The sequence below is a fragment of the Mytilus galloprovincialis genome, chromosome 6, assembly GCF_965363235.1.
Source record: "Mytilus galloprovincialis chromosome 6, xbMytGall1.hap1.1, whole genome shotgun sequence".
Taxonomy (NCBI): Eukaryota; Metazoa; Mollusca; class Bivalvia; order Mytilida; family Mytilidae; genus Mytilus; species Mytilus galloprovincialis.
Window position 1 is genome coordinate 97960017 of NC_134843.1, and position 19529 is coordinate 97979545.

Genomic DNA, 19529 nt, shown 5'->3' on the forward strand with positions numbered 1-19529 from the left:
AATTAACTTTTTGAAGACAAGTTTTAAAACACTTTACTTCACATGATTGTCTGAGATTGGGTGAAAGGTAACAGGCTCTTTCCAGCCTCTTATTTTAAGACAATGGAATATTCATCACCATTGAACTTATTGTGCCTTTCAAACAGCAAAACTTTGCAGCTTTTTTTTTAAATTGCCACAGTGACATATATTATAAATTTAATTTTATCTGTAATAATCTGATACACCACTTGCACTGTGACAGTATCTTTATTTTAAAGTAATAAACTTTTCACTTTTCAGGTTCGCACCACACAACAACTTGAATGGTTACAATCAGTGAAAAAATCTCATGGATCAGTAGAGGTTACCTCCCTTGCTCAGACAGAAGCTATTAATGGAAAGGGCATCTTCCAAATAGGGAACTTGATGAAAACAGGCACTCTGAAAAGCCCAGTGAGTATTCCAAAAGTTAGCTGGTTCCAGGAAATAGTTGACATGAATAAGAAGAGAATCTGAATCTTATTGTTTGGTAATATTTTCTTTCTATCCTTGCAGGCTTCTGCATGTTTGAAACAAATAGTTTCTTTGTGAGTAGCCCATGCTTGTTTGGAATTTATTGCATACAGATGGAATATAGTAAAAGGAAAGAGGTTTATTGATTTGGGTGTTAATATGTCAAAGGTCAAGGTCATTATTAAATTAAAAATGATTGGGATCCTTGAGATTTTTTATCAATGGTCAATGTTGCATAAATTTGGTTTTCAGGGTGTAAAATCCAACAAAAAAGGACAGGTTTGTTTGTTTCTCTAAGCATACTAGTATTTAAAATGATAAAGTTTTCTATTAACTAATGCACAGTTTCTGGGAGCATCAGCATAAGCTAAACACTGTTTTGGAAGAATCATATTTACATTGTTTTAAAAAAATAAATGGAACTTTATTTTCTGTAAGGATGAACATATGTTTGTGCAAATTATTTTCTGGAAGATACTGAGGTAAATAATAGTGATCTTTTCCATCATAGCTACCAAGATCTTTGATTTATCTTGATTAATACAGGTTTTAATTTTTAGGAATTATCCGATGTAATAGAGTTGTTTGTTCCCAAAGAGGAAGGAAGTGAGGGTGAAAAGAAACATTACAGATATGATCAGTTACATGACCTCAAATCACGACTTATGTTAGTCGCTGGCAAAGCTGAGAGAGGCAAAGATGATGTGGACAGATTTATGTGGGTAAGTTTGACACATACATACACCTTTGTCAGATGAAGCAAATGATTTTAATAGGAGAAACATTAAGATCATTTAAAGATTATAACTTAATTGCATTATAAGTGGACTCCACTTAATTTCATTCCTGTTTATTACATAGTCCTGTTGTTTGCACAAAAAATAAAAATACAGAATCTTTTTTTTAAAATGTCAAAACAGCAATTCTTATTAACCGGAAAATAAAAACCCACTTCAATTAGTTTATTTCATATCATAAATATCTATTTAAAGTATCCTTCAATCTGCAAGCAAAGTTTTTATATCTTAATCTACCGGTATATATAAATTGATCATATTTTTAGATTCTAGATTCAGTTGAGAGACTTGGAAGATTTTATTCCAAGCTTGTAACTGAGGGATGTGTGTTGTTTTCACATTGGAATGTGAAGTTCTTATGTGACAGAGAATGCATAGCATGTGCTTTTATAAACTTTGGTGTCGAAGGAGATAGACAGACATTAAAAGGGAGAGTAGACGAAGCAAATAAAGATGTCAGTGATATTATTCCAAGGCTTGCTAGATATCTGGAGCAGTGTCATAACAAATGGCTGGAGTATATTGACCAAACAAGGGACAAATATTACTGCTTGAACAACTTCACAATTGACCAAATGGTGATATTACAGCAAGAACTTGTGAAAGTGGGGTCTGACAAAGAACCATCAGCTCTAATTTATCCATTGTTATCTGCCGTGAAACAAGGGTGTACTAAAGAAGACTTGGTGAAAGCCATGACTGCAGCTAAGGCCGATATTGAAAATATCAAGGAAAAAAGTTCAGATTTTTTGTAATATTGAATTCTCTCTTATTATAAGTAATAAGATAATTATATTTGGTATGTGCGTACCTTGCAAGGTCCTCATGCCCGTCAGACAGTTTTCACTTGACCTCGACCTAATTTCATGGATCAGTGAACAAGGTTAAGTTTTGGTGGTCAAGTCCATATCTCAGATACTATAAGCAATAGGGCTGGTATATTCGGTGTATGGAAGGACTGTAAGGTGTACATGTCCAACTGGCAGGTGTCATCTGACCTTGACCTCATTTTCATGGTTCAGTAGTTATAGTTAAGTTTTTGTGTTTTGGTCTGTTTTTCTCATACTTTATGCAATAGGTCTACTATATTTGTTGTATGGAATGATTGTAAGGTGTACATGTCTAGCGGGCAAATGTCATCTGACCTTGACCTCATTTTCATGGTTCAGTGGTCAAAGTTAAGTTTTTGAGTTTTGGTCTCTTTATCTAATACTATAAGCCATAGGTCAACTATATTTGGTGTATAGAAATATTTTATGATCTATATGTCAGTGGCGCAGGTTTTATTTGACCTTGACCTCCTTTTCGCGGTTCATTGATCAGTGTTAAGTTTTTATGTTTTGGTCTATTTTTCTTAAACTATAAGTAATAGGTCAACTATAATTGTTGTATGGAAGCATTGTTAGCTGTATATGTCTGCCTGGCATGGTTCATCTGACCTTGACCTCATTGGTCTTTATTTAGTTATCTTGGTTAATGTTTAGTTTATGTGAGAGTTGTAATAAAGCTTTATACTTAGGACTATCAACATAATATCAATGATTAATAAAGAAGGCGAGACATTTCAGCGTGTGCACTCTTGTTTAAATGTCCATGATTCAAATTGTAAACCATAAAATTTTCTACAGCTTCATTTGTTTAGCATCTTACATTAAACACATATAACAACTTACTTATTTTACCTATTACATACTCATTGTGAATAAGAGAATACGGGAAAATGCATGATAAAAGTTAACAGTTTTGTATAACGATACAGTTGCAATAGTAGAGAAAAAGATTTCTTTGAACATTTTACCCCCACAAAATCCATGAAAATTGAAATTTACAAAAATATATGTCATGAATCCACAGTATTTCATTTTCAGTTGTTTTTCTTTCAGTTTTTGAAAATCTTTCATGTCATTATGTTTTATCAATAATTTCTTTTATCATTTTCTTTATTTTGATTTAGGATTAGTTTGGTGTATGACCAATGAAGATGATTTCAAGCCAGAAGAACAAACTATAGATGATGCTGAGAGAGAGAAAGTGTTTACAGGATGGATAAAGACAGATCAATCATTAGCTTCTGTAACAAAAGGTCTTGTTCATGACCTGGGTAGTGCCACTAGGTATTAAACTATATCTGTTTCCCATACCTGCTTACCTCTGAAACCTTCAAGGAGGGATATTTCCCCCCTCAGCTATGACCTGGGTGGTGTCACTAGGTATTTAATTATATCTGTTCCAAAGGAACTATTTGCAGAACAAAAAATCTCTGAAAAGATATTAATATTTTCCCTGTAAGCAAAGTTTGGGAATTCACAGGAATAATTTTAACAGATCCCAGACCTACTTTTTAATCCTCGTATTTGCTTCAAACTTGAAAAAATATATTTATTGTGATATGCACAAACATCTAAATGAGAGGATTAAGTTTTTTCAGAATTATGCCCTTTTCATCTATGCCTTTTTTACCCTGTCCAACACTGACTTTGTCATCGTAACTCTTTCTTTATGTTTCAATCATTTCTGTGTAAAGCTCAATACATTATTATATCAGTTATGTGCAAATGTAAATGAGGGTCTGATGCTCCAGTTTCATTGACCTTTTCCAACACAAAACTCTTTCAGCACACAATAATATAAAGTATTCAAAATATGTTCCTATTAGCTGTTGGCTCATTATACCCCCGCTTTAAAAAAAAGGGGGGGTATACTGTTTTACCTCTGTCTGTCCTTCCGTCAGTCCGTCCATCCCATGAATATTTTTGTCGCATTTTTCTCAGGAACTACAATACAAGGATTTCTGAAATTTGGTTTCAGGGTTTATCTAAGTCAGCTATACCGTGTGATGCGTTTTCAGATTGATCACTCGACAACTGCCTGTTAACCGAACACTTGTATGATTTTACACATGATAGCCAAGTTGAATATTTGCGTCACATTTTTCTCAGGAACTACAATACAAGGATTTCTGAAATTTGGTTTCAGGATTTATATAAGTCAGCTATACCTTGTGATGCGTTTTCAGATTCATCACTCGACAACTTCCTGTTTACCGAACACTTGCATATTTTTACACTATTAGTATTATCCACTTGCGGCGGGGGTATCATCAGTGAGCAGTAGCTCGCAGTTTCACTTGTTAATAACAGAAAACCAGTAATACACTGTCATAATACATATATTAATAAAGTTGATATTTTCTTTACAGAGAGAATGCTGTAGAGAAACTTATCAAAACTCTGGAGGAACTATGGAAGAATTTTCTGATGTCCGTTTCATCTAGTGTTTCTGACTATCTTAGTGTGGAACATCTAGGCATGATTTTAAACAGACTTGCTGAGCAAGGTAAACTTTAGATAATTAAAAAGGGAGTTGACAATCAATTCAAAAATGATTACTGTTAAATTGGTAATTAATGACGATGATGTAAATGTACCACAAATATACTAATGAGTAGTATTGAGTACCACGTAACAACTTTTTAAAATAATCAGAATCTTTATAATTTCATGCTTAAACATTTATACATTATTTTTAAAGAAACTAAGGTTCAATGTCCCTTGTGCAAAGTTGACAGTACATGATTTTTATGGGGTATCATTTTGTGAGCTTCACCCGCACTTATAATTCTAGTTTGATGATTACATGTTTTATTCTTTAAGATAACCAACAATGTTTTATTGTTTATTTTCCAGAAACAACATTCATTGTAGAAAGAACATTGTTGCCATGTTTTGCTTCTTCAGAACCTAACCTTATAATTTGTCCACAAAGTAAGTGTTTCAATTTTTCAGATTGCAGAATATAAATACTCTTAGATATATTTTAGGTGCAATTTGTAAACTTAATTTAATGTTTTGGCATTTAATCCAAAGTCTATCAAGTTTTGAAGTGAGATGATAGGTTTTTCATGTAATATTAGTTTCCTAATATTTTCATGTATCAGAGTTTAAAAAAAAACACATTAGATTTTAAATCAATGCCAATTATATGTAAAATTGTCAAATGCATTTACAATTTTTACGCACCATTTATGGGCATTATGTTTTGTGGTTTTTGCTTTGGTTTGTCTCTTCGTCTGTCCGCCAGTCTGTTCATTTTGGCCGAGGCAGTTTTTGATGAAGTTGAAGTCCAATCAACTTGAAACTAAGTACACATGTTCCCTTTGATTTGATGTTTCTTATTTTATTGCCAAATTAGAGTTTTTACTCCTTTTTCATGGTCCACTGAACATAGAAGATGATAGTGTGGATGGGGCATCCGTGTACTATGGACACATTCTTGTTTTAGATATAGGAAGTGCAGATCCTATCAAATACATGACATTGTATTTTAGGTGAAATCTACAACACAGTATTGTCAATATACAGCCATGAAGTGGATAGACCTTTACCACAATCAGATGAGGTTCTCTTGTGTACACCGCATACTACATTGGATATGGTAAGTAGACATCTCTTTAATTTGAGGTTATGTCCATGTCTTATTGAAAGCTAGTGGTTGACAATTAACTGGTAAATATGAAAAAATCTTTATAACTTACAATCAATGTTTGTCAGATTACGAAAGTATCATTGCTGTATACTTATCTTACAAAGATGGAATGTTAGATGATGCTTAACATTGACAGACCTTTGCTTTTTAGCTCACCTAGCCCGAAGGTCCAAGTGAGGTTTTCTCATCACTTTTCGTCCGTCGTCTGTCCTCTGAAACAACTGGGCCAAATTAAACCAAACTTGGCCACAATCATCATTAGGGTATCTAGTTTAAAAAATGTGTCCACTGACCAAGATGGCCACCATGGCTAAAAATAGAACATTAGGGTAAAATGTAGAGTTTGGCTTATATCTCTCTGAAACCAAAGCATTTAGAGCAAATCTGACATGGGGTAAAATTGTTTATCAGGTCAAAATCTATCTGCCCTGAAATTTTCAGATAAATCAGACTGTTGTTAGGTGGCTGCCCCTTAATTGGTAATTTTAAGGAAATTTTGCTGTTTTTGGTTATTATCTTGAATATTATTATAGATAGAGATAAACTGTAAACAGCAATAATGTTCATCAAAGTAAGATCTACATAAAAGTCAACATGACCAAAATTGTCAGTTGACTCCTTCAGGAGTTATTGCCCTTTAGTCAATTTTTAACAATTTTTCGTAAATTTTTGTAATCTTTTACAAAAATCTTCTTCTCTGAAACTACTAGGACAAATTTTACCAAACTTGATCACAATTATAATTAGGGTATCTAGTTTTAAAAATGTGTCTGATGACCCTGCCTGTGAACCAAGATGACTGACATGGCTAAAAATAGTACATGGGGTAAAAAGCAGTTTTTGGCTCATATCTTAGAAACCAAAGCATTTAGAGCAAATCTGGCTGTATAAATTTGTTCATTAGGTCAAGGTCTATGTGCCCTGACCAATAAGGCAACCCGATTTTGGGTTGCTGTGTAAGACATGATAGTGTCCTGTAAAAAAGTGTCCATGAGGACAGTTTTTCATAGAATTTTGGTATTTAATAATGTCCATTACGATGGAATAGTGTCCCTCAAATGGACAGATTTTTACAGTGAAAGATATGAAATAGTGTCCACCCACAGGACAAATTTTCATAATAGTTGCTATTAAATGGTGTCCTCCAAGGGAAGTAATACAAAGGTCATTAAAAAGTTTTATTATACTTGAATTTTAATTAAAATGTGAAGGACTGATGAGAAATTGAATAATATACAAATGTAAACAAACAAATAATGGATGGAAGTGCATGAATATAGAGAAATTTAAGTTCTAAGAATTTTCCAGCAAATAATTAAATGACAATGAAAGAATAACAATAAGAAGGAAGTTTAAATCTGAAGATCTTTACTATATATTTATTGTCAGAGAAGAAGGCAATTGAAAATAAATAATAATGTCCATTGCCATGAAATATTGTCTCCTAAGTGGACAGCATTTTAGAGCAACAGTTATAAAAAATGGTCCATCTACAGAACACATTTTTGTAGTGAATGTTAAGAAATTGTGTCCCTAAGGAGTTGTATCACTTTACAAATCCTTGTGTCCCCCAAGGAAAATAATACTGACAGCATCTGTTCGTTACTTATTTGAGTTTGAATTATACATGTATATATTATATTAAAAGATATAGATATGAAGATAAGGATGATATGAGTGACAATGAGACAACTCTATGTCAAAGTAACAATTAAAGGTCGCAATTAAAAGTTAAAATGCGTTCAGTAATAACAAGGCAATGAATATCATTTAATACTTTAATCATATCAAAAAATGCCCTGGCGGACACAATGTCCTGTGAAAAAATGTCCCCCTGGACAATATTATGGTTGTTAATTATGTCCATGTCCATGGACACTTTTTCATACCTGAGGACATATTTTCATAGGAAATTGTGTCCAGGACACATTTAAATAAGTAAATATTGTCCATGGACAGTATTTACTATGAAAATGTGTCCAGCGGACATTTTTTCATGGGGGACATTATTAAATCCTACAGCTGCCCCTGAATGGGTGATTATAAGAAAATTTTCCAGCTTTTGGTTATTATCTTGAATATTATTATAGATACACTGTAAACAGCAATAATGTACAACAAAGTAAGACCTACAAATAAATCAACATGATCAAAATGGTCAATTAACCCCTTCGGGAGGTATTGTCCTTTATAGTCATTTTTTAACAATTTTCATAAATTTTTACAAAATATTTTAACTACTGGGCCAAGTTCATTACAGATAGAGATAATTGTAAGCAGCAAGAATGTTCAGTAAAGTAAGATCTACAAACACATCGCCATCACCAAAACACAATTTTGTCATGAATCCGTCTGTATCCTTTGTTTATGATATGCACATAAACCAAGATAAGCAACTAAGGCTCTTTAGAGCCTCTAGTTTGTTTGAAGTAGTAATGATAGTAAACAATAGACATGTAGTGACATTTATTTTTACATCAAATACAAAACATTAAATTTGCACCTTTTTCAGCTTGAAACATTCTGGAGAAGAGCTTTATTTGCAGACAACAGTAAAATCTACTGCCTTGTCAATGCAGATCTGCTAGACTATGATGTCAGTGATAAAGGAGAGAAATCTTTGGAAAGACACATGCAAAATGCTAAAAAAAGAGGTAATTTTCTTCATTAACCTTTTATTATTATTTGTTCATTTTGGTAAGTGAATGTAAGTAATTATAATTAAAATATACTGTAAAAAAAAATTTATTGTTGGCAGGGTATTATGCTTTATTTTCTGTACATTTATCTGTCTGAAATATTCTGTTTCATGTTAAAGTTTTTTCTTAGTTGTTAGGTTTATAGTGTTCATTTATTAGAGAGCAAAGCAAGGTTGATTTCATATATCTTGGGTTGGTTTCATAGAAAATGAAAGCTTGCTACAGAATCAAATGAGATAAATCAGTCAGTCATTCAATGAAAGATAAGAAAGGAGTAGGTTCGGCAAGGTCATAAAATAGCCCCCTGTTTACGATTAAATTTCAATTTGGGATTTATTGACCAATATCACAAGAAATTATAGCTAATAAAATTGAGAATAGAAATGGGGAATGTGTCGAAGAGACAACAACCCGACCAAATAAAAAACAACAGCAGAGGGTCACCAACAGGTCTTCAATGTAGCGAGAAATTCCCGCACCCGGAGGCGTCCTTCAGCTGGCCCCTAAACAAATATATACTAGTCCAGTGATAATGAACGCCATACTAATTTCCAAATTGTACACAAGAAACTAAAATTAAAATAATACAAGACTAACAAAGGCCAGAGGCTCCTGACTTGGGACAGGCGCACAAATGCGGCGGGGTTAAACATGTTTGTGAGATCTCAACCCTCCCCCTATACCTCTAACCAATGTAGAAAAGTAAACGCATAACAATACGCACATTAAAATTCAGTTCAAGAGAAGTCCGAGTCTGATGTCAGAAGATGTAACCAAAGAAAATAAACAAAATGACAATAATACATAAATAACAACAGACTACTAGCAGTTAACTGACATACCAGCTCCAGACTTCAATTAAACTGACTAAAAGATTATGATTTCATCATATGAACATCAGGCACAATCCTTCCCGTTAGGGGTTTAGTATCACACCATCATAACATATATGAGAAGAACATAACCTGTGTCATGCCAACAACTGCTTTTAGAATAAATGTGTTTAGTTCCGATGCAAAGACCTTATCAGTGACTCAATATTAACGCCAAAATATGCAATCTTTAATGACTTGACAACAGTATCGTAATTATATCCCTTCTTAATAAGTCTATTCAAAGGTTTTGTAAGTTTCTGAGGTGAATACTGACACCTTTGTGCTTTATAAAGAATATTTCCATAAAAAATTGGATGTGAAATACCTGAACGTATTAGAAGTCTGCATGTTGAGCTATATTTACGAATGATGTCTTTATACCGATGATAAAATTTAGTAAATGTTTTGACTAGTTTGTGATATCGAAAACCCTGGTGTAATAATTTTTCAGTAATACATAAATTTCTCTCATTAAAATCTAAAACATTATTACATACACGAGCGAATCGTACAAGTTGAGATATATAAACACCGTAAGATGGTGACAAGGGAACGTCACCATCTAAAAACGGATAATTAACGATAGGAAATGAAAAATCATCCCTTTTATCATAAATTTTAGTATTCAGCTTTCCATTAGTGATATAGATATCAAGATCGAGAAAAGGGCAGTGGTCATTGTTAGTATTAGCTTTATTTAAAGTAAGTTCAACAGGATAAATTTCATTAATATACATACTGAAGTCGTCATTATTGAGAGCCAAAATATCATCCAAATATCTAAAAGTATTATTAAATTTGTTTATCAGATGTTGTTTCGATGGGTCTTTGCTTATTTTTGTCATAAATTGTAACTCATAACAATACAAAAACAGGTCCGCAATAAGTGGTTCACAGTTAGACGATATACGGAATCCCCAAAGCGAACAAAAATGTTATCTAGTAAAAATTCAAGGGCATATATAGTATCAAAGCATGTCCAATTAACTTTGTTTATTTTTGTTTATTGCTACTAAAAAATGACCTAAAAGAGTTTGAACATATATATTCACATTCTGATTTTTTGAATGCCCATTTAATTAGGTGTGTGAATTTTTTCTTAATGAGAATGTGAGGCAATGTGGTATACAGGGTAGAAAAATCAAAACTTTGAACAGATTCAAAATCACCAATATAAGCATGCAATTTATCAAGTACTTCCAACGAGTTCTTGACACTCCAAAAGTAATTTATTCTACTATTTTCGAAGGCCTTATTTGAACAATTTATTATCAGGTTATTTAATTGTACCAAGTGTGCTGGTAAGAAGAATAGACAATTTAGTAGTTGAACAATGGCTTGAAGACGAAATAAATCTATATTTGTAAGGGGTTTTGTGTAGCTTCGGAAGCCAATACATAGTTGGGACTTTCATTGTATTTGGCTCTGCTTGTAAAGCGGTGGCTAAAAGTTTATGTTTGTTACAGATTTCTTTTTCTGAAAATGGAGTCAGTTGGAATGTTGGTGAATTGGTGATTTCCTTTTTCAGAACCTCAATGTAAAATTTACGTCAAACAATAATAATATTATTAGCAGCTTTATCGGCCGGGACAAAAACAAATTCCTTGGCTAGTTCTTTTAGTTTATGTTTGATACGAGAAATAGGTTTATTGTGGTTATTGTTTATAGTAAAATGTTCTTTAAAATGTTGAATAAGTATATCATTTATCTTCATTACTGAATTAAAAAAAGAGTCCAAAGATTTTTTGTCAGCTTTTTCCCGTTTTATCCATTTCATACAGTATATATGGAGTGAGTCGTGGATGATATTACAACACTCATTCCAATTAATAATTGACGGGGGACGATATTTAGGTCCTTTACTGAGGAATGATTTTAACTCTTGGTCTTGAACGATGTTAAGATCTCCTGTTATAACATGGGAAATGGGTCCATAAATATATTCGGAATCACTGCAATTACATGAAGTAGGTGTATTTTCACTGATATAATACAATGACTAGATAGGAAATAAGCCATTTCGTTGAAAATTTACGTTCCTACGTTTTATGATGACGTCACAAGTTGTATTCATATTTATTTTCCACGAAAAAATCAATAAAAATGGCCTAATGTCAATAGATTATTGGACAGGAAACAGAGCGCATACCTCGACAACAGAGATCTTTTAAAATAATGTTTTTAAAGATATTTCACATGTCTTATTTAAATATTTAGTTTGTCGATGCCTGCACTCTATGTTTCCTGGTCTTAAATATGGTTGAAATTCAACCGATTTTGTCAAATTTTACCAAAATCTCATATTTTGTCCTTTTTGGGATGTAAAAATCAACATGTTAGAATTAAACTTTGACAAAAATAGTTCTATATAACTTTCTCACAAGTCTTTAAGTCATCTTGAAACATCTTTTGTCTTATAACATTGAACTTTATAATTGGGTCAAATATGGCCCTTACCAAACTTACTCCTTTTATGAATTCAAAACCTACTGGAAGTACTGTGTTGAAAAATAAACTTGATTTCATAGAAAATATATAGGCTAATCTTTATTTTTTTTTCAAGACATACAGTACCGACTTGTAGTTATTTGCAGTAGTGAAAATGAATACAAATCTAGAATAGTAGCAGCCCTAGACAAATATCACAAGAGCCCTTTAAACACAGAGGTATCTACTATAAGGAAGTACCTGCTCGCAAAATTAAAGGTCCATGAGGAGAACACCACAAGACCAGCATCTGTCGTAGATTATGAACGGTAATGTCAAATTTGAAATAAAGAGATGTGCAAACTGTTTTTATTCCAGCAGTACTGGAATATTCAGTACAAAATGTATAAAATTTCTTGACTGGAAGTTGTAACGATATCGCCTCGTTTTAATTATAAGTTATAGCTTGGGACTAGCTCAAGCTCAAGTCTTAGGTTGACGACATTTAATAAAAGAGAGAATAAAACAAAAAGGTGTTTCACATCACTTGTACAATTTTGTAAAACATATCAAACTGAATTACACATATATATAAATATATAACAAAGTTGATAATTTTTAGGAAAATTATTAAACCAAGGGCTATTAATGGTAGAGTTGAAAACACTTTTCAAAATATTTTGTAAATTTGCTATCATAACTTGCATATATTGTACATTTTCTGTGATAAGTATGAAAATAAAAAGTTTATATATTAATTCTGTATTTACATATTGCGTATTCTTTAATCAATCAGACACCAAATAACATCAATAACAGAAAAATATCTTCATATTTTATTCCTTATGCTTCATTTAGATGTAGTGTCCGGGTTGTAAAGTCATGGAGAGCTGGTATTGGGAAGACATTATACAAGACAAGAATGGTAGAGAGTTTACAGCAACAAATTTCTAACATGGAAAACAGTATCACCATTCCACTTCATGAAAAGACATTAAACAACGATGAAATTATGGACATCTTCAAAGATGAAATTTCACCCCCACAAGATTATAGACCAAGAATATTTCATATAGATATTTCACATGAGGTAATATCTCTATTATGCTCAGGTGTAAAAATAAGAAGATTTGGAATGATAGCTAATGAGACAACTTGCAAATGACATAGAAGTTAACAACTATAGGTGACTGTCACCTTACAGCCTTAAACAAAGAGCAAAGCTCATATTGCATAGTCAACAATAAAAGGCCCTTAGAAATATTAAATTTGTGGAAAATGGCCTCGTAAGTGCTCTCACAGGTACAGTTCTTTCAAAATTTTATTAAACTTATACTATAGGTTAATATCAGTAATATCCCAAACAAGTTCTAAAATGGTGAAAGATATATATTTTTTAAAAAGAGTTATGTCCCTTGGAAATATTAAATTTATGGAAAATGGCTTTGTTAGTCCTCTCAAAGGTACAATTCTTGCCAAATTTTTATAAAACTAATACTATAACTTGCTATCAGTTATATTTCAGACAAGTTTTATAATCGCGGATAATCAACTTTTTTGAAATGGAAATATAAAATAAATGCAAAGCGGGGTACATTAGAACTCTGTTCTTTTACTAAGTATGTAAACAGCCGATTTATACTTGTTATATACATTTTTTTTGGATTTATTTGCAGGTCCAGGAGGGAGTAGATGCTTTTCTCTTTCAATTGTTGATACTAGGTTGTATAGGCCATAGTTCTGGATATATATGGAGGAGATCTGAGTTGGACTACTACATCATTGAGTCTATGCCTCTGTTGGCTAGGGACACAGATGCAAAAGTCAAAGAGGTGCAAATTTATTACGATTTGAAAACATGTTACAATAAATAAACATTCTTAGGCAACATTGTTTGTAATGTTCATTTTGATTGGATAATGTTCTCAATTTCCATGGCATCAATTCCCAAATGATGCTTTGAAAAGGTAGGTGCAAGTGCAGAAAATGTATGGCATATTTTAAATGTATGATTTGACATAGTTTTCTGTCAGTTTCATTAGAACAGAGATTACAATATTGCCTGTAAAGCTCTGATGGCATCAATTGCTGATTTAACGGTTGCAAATACATTTTGTACCCGTTTACTGGCTTCGCTAACGTGTCACCAGTAAACTTAAATGGGACCATCCAGTCAACAATTCAAGCTGGTCAGAGCTTAAAATACAATACAGTTATCTCCTAATTCTTGTACATGATTTTTTTATTTTTACGATTTCACAAATTTTAAACTGACTGCAGTTCAGATACTAATATAAGAACGATGTATGATAACGATTCATTTAAATTTCATACAGGTAGGAAAGCTGAAATGTTTACATCATTGCTTGGACATTCTACCGTATGTAACCTGTAGATCTCCTCAAGATAGTCTGGATATACTCAATAATACTAGGATACCTAAGGACCATACCACCCATGATAGACTCTTTGATAACATTGAATTTCAAAGTGCCACATTCCAAAGACCATACCAGTACCTAAAGAGACTAGATAACAACCAGAAACTTGATGGTGTGGACCCTGACAAGGTTGAAGGAGATGAGAGAAACTGCTTAACAGTATTAATCAGGTACAATATAGTACTTGAGTTCATATAGAGCATGCACAAATTTATTGTACACTTTTTGTTTTGGTCTGATGATTTTGTGCCTTGGACTATGAAAATTCACTTATTTAATCAGAGATTTTAAATTTTTTGTGTCGCTTTTAAAAGATATTGACTTGATGTTTGTTACAAAGTTTACACCATTACAAATTATAGATCAAGTTAACATTTTGTTCCAGTACAATTAATTTTTAACGGTTAGTGGGATTATGTATTGCCATGCAATAAACATATTTACACTTTTGGTATTTAGCAGAATTTTGTCTCCAAATGACCTTAGATCTTCTCTGAATAACCCTTTGACGTCAAGCAACAATCACTTTTTAGGCAGTTAAGCTGCCTTATGCGAGCACCCTGGACTTGTGTGCTACCCAATAAATGCTAAAACACGTGCCATTGTTATCATCTAGCTGGCTACTATATTATTTGTAACTTATTGGACAGTTTTTTTATACTTTTCATTCTGGATTACAAAAATTATGACCAAAAAAACCTTAAATGATCGTCGATTTTCCCAAAAGTTTTGAAGTTGCACATAGGAAGTAGAGCACATTAGGAATCCTTATGTAGTTTATTATCCCCTGAGCTTTTGGCTAAGATGTCAAAGAACAAATGTATGAAATATCTAATCGCCGAAAATCTCCAAAGACAAGTAGTTAAGATTTCACAAATGGCAAAAGTCGTAGGAATATTGTTTGTCGTCAATACGTAGTCAACTAGGTATTTAAGTTCAACTGATCACGCTGTTGGCGGCAATTTTGAATTTAAAAGAAGACAAATTTTCGTATCTTTCCAATTTGGACGCAGGCCCTAGGGGTTCAAATTATCGGTGGTCCGAAGTCTGCTACCTTACACTTTTGCAGTCGGACTTTCTACTTGGTTACTGGCTACGCACGACATGCCCGACGGACCTTGATAGAAAATAAAAAAATAACTTTGCAAACATTTTTACCAAAGTTTCCTAATAAACGATCTTAAACTTATTTTCATCATTACTAATCATGACAGCGATGTTCAATTTGTTAAACCGCTAGCTTTATACATAAAATCGCCGATAAGTAATGTGTAAATCCGAGTAAAATCGTATCTCACTATCTGTCAAAAACAACATTGAAACCAAAATGGCTGCCGCGAGATTACAATATCGGACCCGATTCCGGAAGCGGATATTAGGGTAATCCCGGATTTGGCTATCAACTAAAAAAAACCAGACAGGTGACAAAATACAACTATGCATGGTAAATAAATATAAACACTAGAATTTAAAACCAAAAGACATATGTAAAAGAAAGAAAAAGCAGAAAATATTTTGTACACCAATTTTAATGTGAAAATCCAATACATTGTGACAACTGGGAACAGTTTATCTAACAATATATATGTTCCTGGTAACAGCATATTTTTTTTTATCAGTGATAAATGTTGGTAATGAATGTTAAATGCTTTTCAAGTTAAACATATTACTGCAATTTCAAGGGGTATTTTTTTCTTCTCAATTTTGATAGGTCAGTAAAAATAGCTGGACATTTCTTATATAAAAAAAGATGTGGTATGACTGCCAATGAGACAACTGTCCACAAGAGACAAAAATGACCAAAACTTGGTAACGGTCAAGATCCCTACCCCTAAACCATATATATTCATGTATAGGACAATATAACAAATCATATGAAATATAGGTGGAGTTCGTGGGGCCACTCTACCCCTTTCTGTTTGAGAATTTATAATGGTCGAGATCCACAATCTTAAACAATATATATGTTTATGTATGGGACAGTATTACAAATCAAATGAATTATAAGGGGGTCCCTATGGTCACTGTACACCCTCCTGTTTGAGAACTTGGAAACATTCGAGATCATCACCCCTTAACCATATATACTCATGTATAAGACTATATAACAAATCAAATGAAATATAGGAGAAGTCCCTGTTGTCACCCTACCACTCATGTTGAAGAACTTTGAAACAGTTGGCCATGGGATCACCAACTCTAAATTAAATGAAATATAGGGGGAGTCCCTGCAGTCACCTGATTGAGAAATTGGAAACAAACCAGGTCCTCACCTTTAAATTAAACCATATATATTCATGTATGAGAACTAATCAAATGAAATATAGGGAGAGTTCTTAGGGTCACCCTACCCACTCCTGTTTGATAACTTAGAAACAGATGAGATCCCCACCCCTCAAACATATATACTCATGTATTGGACAATATAACTAATCAAATGAAATATAGCAGAAGTCACTGGGGTCCCGCACCCCTCCTGTTTGAAAACTTGATAACGGCCGAGATCCCCACCCATAAACCATATATATTCATATATGGGACAAAATAAAAAATCAAATGAAAAAATGGGGTAGTCCCTAGGGTCACCCCACACCCTCTTGTGTGTGTTTTGAGAACTTGTAAAAGATTGAGATACCAACGCCTATAAACCATATTCATTCCTGTTTGTCATTTCAAAAAAGATTGAATGACATACAAGGTCAATCTCATAGGCGACACATATGCATATCACTTTGCTAGACCCTAACACCTGTCATTTTATTCCAAACTAATTAGACACCATGGACTTGGGGTGAAGGTGGGAGTCATTTACATTTACAATGGACAGGTCAGTCAGACCTCACCATTGATTCCTGTAGTAGTAAACATTTGTCTGATTTGTGTCTCATAACTTTTGTACTGTACAACACAAACTCAGTTTTCTTTCCAGGGAAGCAAGTCCATTCATACTTTTACAAGCTCGTACTAAAGTCAACTTAAACTACTAACAGTCAACTAATACCAACAATTAGGATCAACTAGAAGAACTGCAATCATTGCAAATTTGTACCACTGCTGGGTCATGTGGGACTCATGACCATTCATGGTCATGTGCATTGCTATTGAAAACCTTGATAAAATATGTTTATTTGCCTTAATGAATAATTCATTAAATGAACATAAATGTACAATTATATATGAATGTTTAAAGTCATAAGAAACGAGTGACCGGTGAAAAATAATGTTCTTCCAATTCTTAAACCAATGCATACAAACATCATAAACTTAGTCTTCTGTGCTCGAATTTATCATTTTTTTTGTGTAAATTTCGTATAATCGTCATTTTTTTTTCAATCGGTCAGTGTTGTTGTGAAAATATGGCAGGTAATTAAAGTTCGTGTTTTGAAGCCGAAGTTTAACGATTGTCACAGGTCTGTTTGTCAACAATTGACGAAAAATAAACAAAAAAGCATCGAATTTGAGCATGTGTTTAACATGTAAATTCAGATAATAGTTTATTTTAAGGACATCCATGCGTATTGTGGTCACCGGATTTTTACGAGATTGGTCACACTGAGGTCACCTTGCATACGGAAAATATATCGGGGGAATTGCTTGCTGGAAGGAAGCAATTCAAATAAAGTAAACTTCTTCTAAATATGAATAAATTAAAGATTTTTCTTCAGAAAAAAGTATATGTACATAAGTTTTACAATTAAAACTATCCATTGAGTTACAAAAAACATATGCATTATTTATTTTTGATTTGAGGTTTCTTATGACTTTAATGTTTGTTTTTTTAAATCTTGAAAAAAGTTGAAGCAACATTGCCACAGTTTTCATAATTATGTTTATATAAAATAGAAGATGTAGTATGATTGCCAATGAGACAACTATTCACAAAAGATCAAAATGACACAAACATTAACAACTATAGGTCACTGTACGGCCTTCAACAATGAGCAAAGCCCATACTGTATAGTCAGCTATAAAAGGCCCTGATAAGAAAATGTAAAACAATTCAAACGAGAAAACTAATGGCCTTATTTAAGTAAAAAAATGAACAAAAACAAATATGTAACACATAAACAAACGACAACCACTGAATTACAGTCTCCTGACTTGCCTTGGTTTTTGGTTAACTGCCTACAGTGCTTACAGCGCTTTGATTTATTGTGACGTCAAATTTTTTTAAATGTTATGTCAAAGTTTACGGGAACCTGTGTGATTCTACGAAATGGCGGACGCATACAAGTGTAAATACGTCTATACTCTCAGAATGCTTGAAGAAATCGTACTCCCAAACAATCCCCTTTATTACATGTAAAAGGGTAACAAATAAGAATAGCTGATTCAACATAGATAAAGTGGCCGTTTTCAATTGTATGACCTTATGATTTGTTGTCGTTGCTCTAAAATAGTAATTCTAATGCAACAACGTTTGCAACATTCATTTTGATTGGATAACATCACTTATTTACATGTCATCAATTGACAGTTGATGCTATGGGACGTAAGTGCAAGCGCAAACAGCATATGAGAGACATTAAATACATGTTTTAACGTTGTTTTCTGTCAGTTTCAATAGAATGGAGATAACAATATTGTATTTTAATCTCTGATGGCATCAATTGGGGATTTGATGGTCGCAAATATCCGTTTACTGTCTATGCTAACGCGAATACAATACAGTTATCTCCTAATTGGAGTGTAACAAAATTTTATTAATTTCATTGTTTAACATTTATTTTCAAGAAAGCAGATATTGTTATGAACAACAGATAATGAAGGATTTGGGTCAATTTGATCTCAACCCAACTACACCAAAAGTAAAATAGTCAGACTATTATACATTTTAAGTCAAATCAATTTATGATAAGCGTTTTACATAATTTTGTAATGAAATAGATATATTACTTTCTTTCAGTCACTGTGGTATACAAGATCCATCTTGGTCAGAGTTGTACCATTTTGTCAGCTTCCTGAACAAACAGTTACAAGACTTTGAGGTGTCAGCTTTCTGTGGTCTAGCAGCAATGGAGGATTTACCAGGATTTTCTAAATTTGTTCTCAGATTTTTGATACAGATGTCTAGGGTAAGCCATCTGATGGACAGTAGATCTAGAAATAAAACAAATTGATCACAATCCAAAATCAAATAGTATCAAACTTGAATATTGCATTTATGTCCTAACTGTTCACAGTTTGAACTCTGCGGTCATATCAGGCTGAGCTTGGCGAAGCATTTTATTTAAAGAATTGAATTCCTTTATTTGTTTATTTATTATCAATTGACAGACTGATGTGATTTAATTGTTTAAATAACTTTTC

General features: G+C 32.8%; 1 protein-coding gene across 1 annotated transcript in view; it reads left to right on the forward strand.

Annotated features, from left to right (window-relative positions):
- The window catches only part of LOC143081088 (E3 ubiquitin-protein ligase rnf213-alpha-like), a 105332-nt gene that overhangs the window by 8231 nt on the left and 77572 nt on the right, over nucleotides 1-19529 (forward strand). The window contains exons 7-17 of the mRNA XM_076257324.1: nucleotides 283-435; nucleotides 1056-1217; nucleotides 1559-2030; nucleotides 4979-5056; nucleotides 5620-5726; nucleotides 8290-8431; nucleotides 11915-12107; nucleotides 12637-12868; nucleotides 13455-13610; nucleotides 14115-14389; nucleotides 19126-19294. Of these exons, the coding sequence (XP_076113439.1) occupies nucleotides 283-435; nucleotides 1056-1217; nucleotides 1559-2030; nucleotides 4979-5056; nucleotides 5620-5726; nucleotides 8290-8431; nucleotides 11915-12107; nucleotides 12637-12868; nucleotides 13455-13610; nucleotides 14115-14389; nucleotides 19126-19294 (2139 nt within the window). The remainder of the gene's footprint in view (nucleotides 1-282; nucleotides 436-1055; nucleotides 1218-1558; nucleotides 2031-4978; nucleotides 5057-5619; nucleotides 5727-8289; nucleotides 8432-11914; nucleotides 12108-12636; nucleotides 12869-13454; nucleotides 13611-14114; nucleotides 14390-19125; nucleotides 19295-19529) is intronic.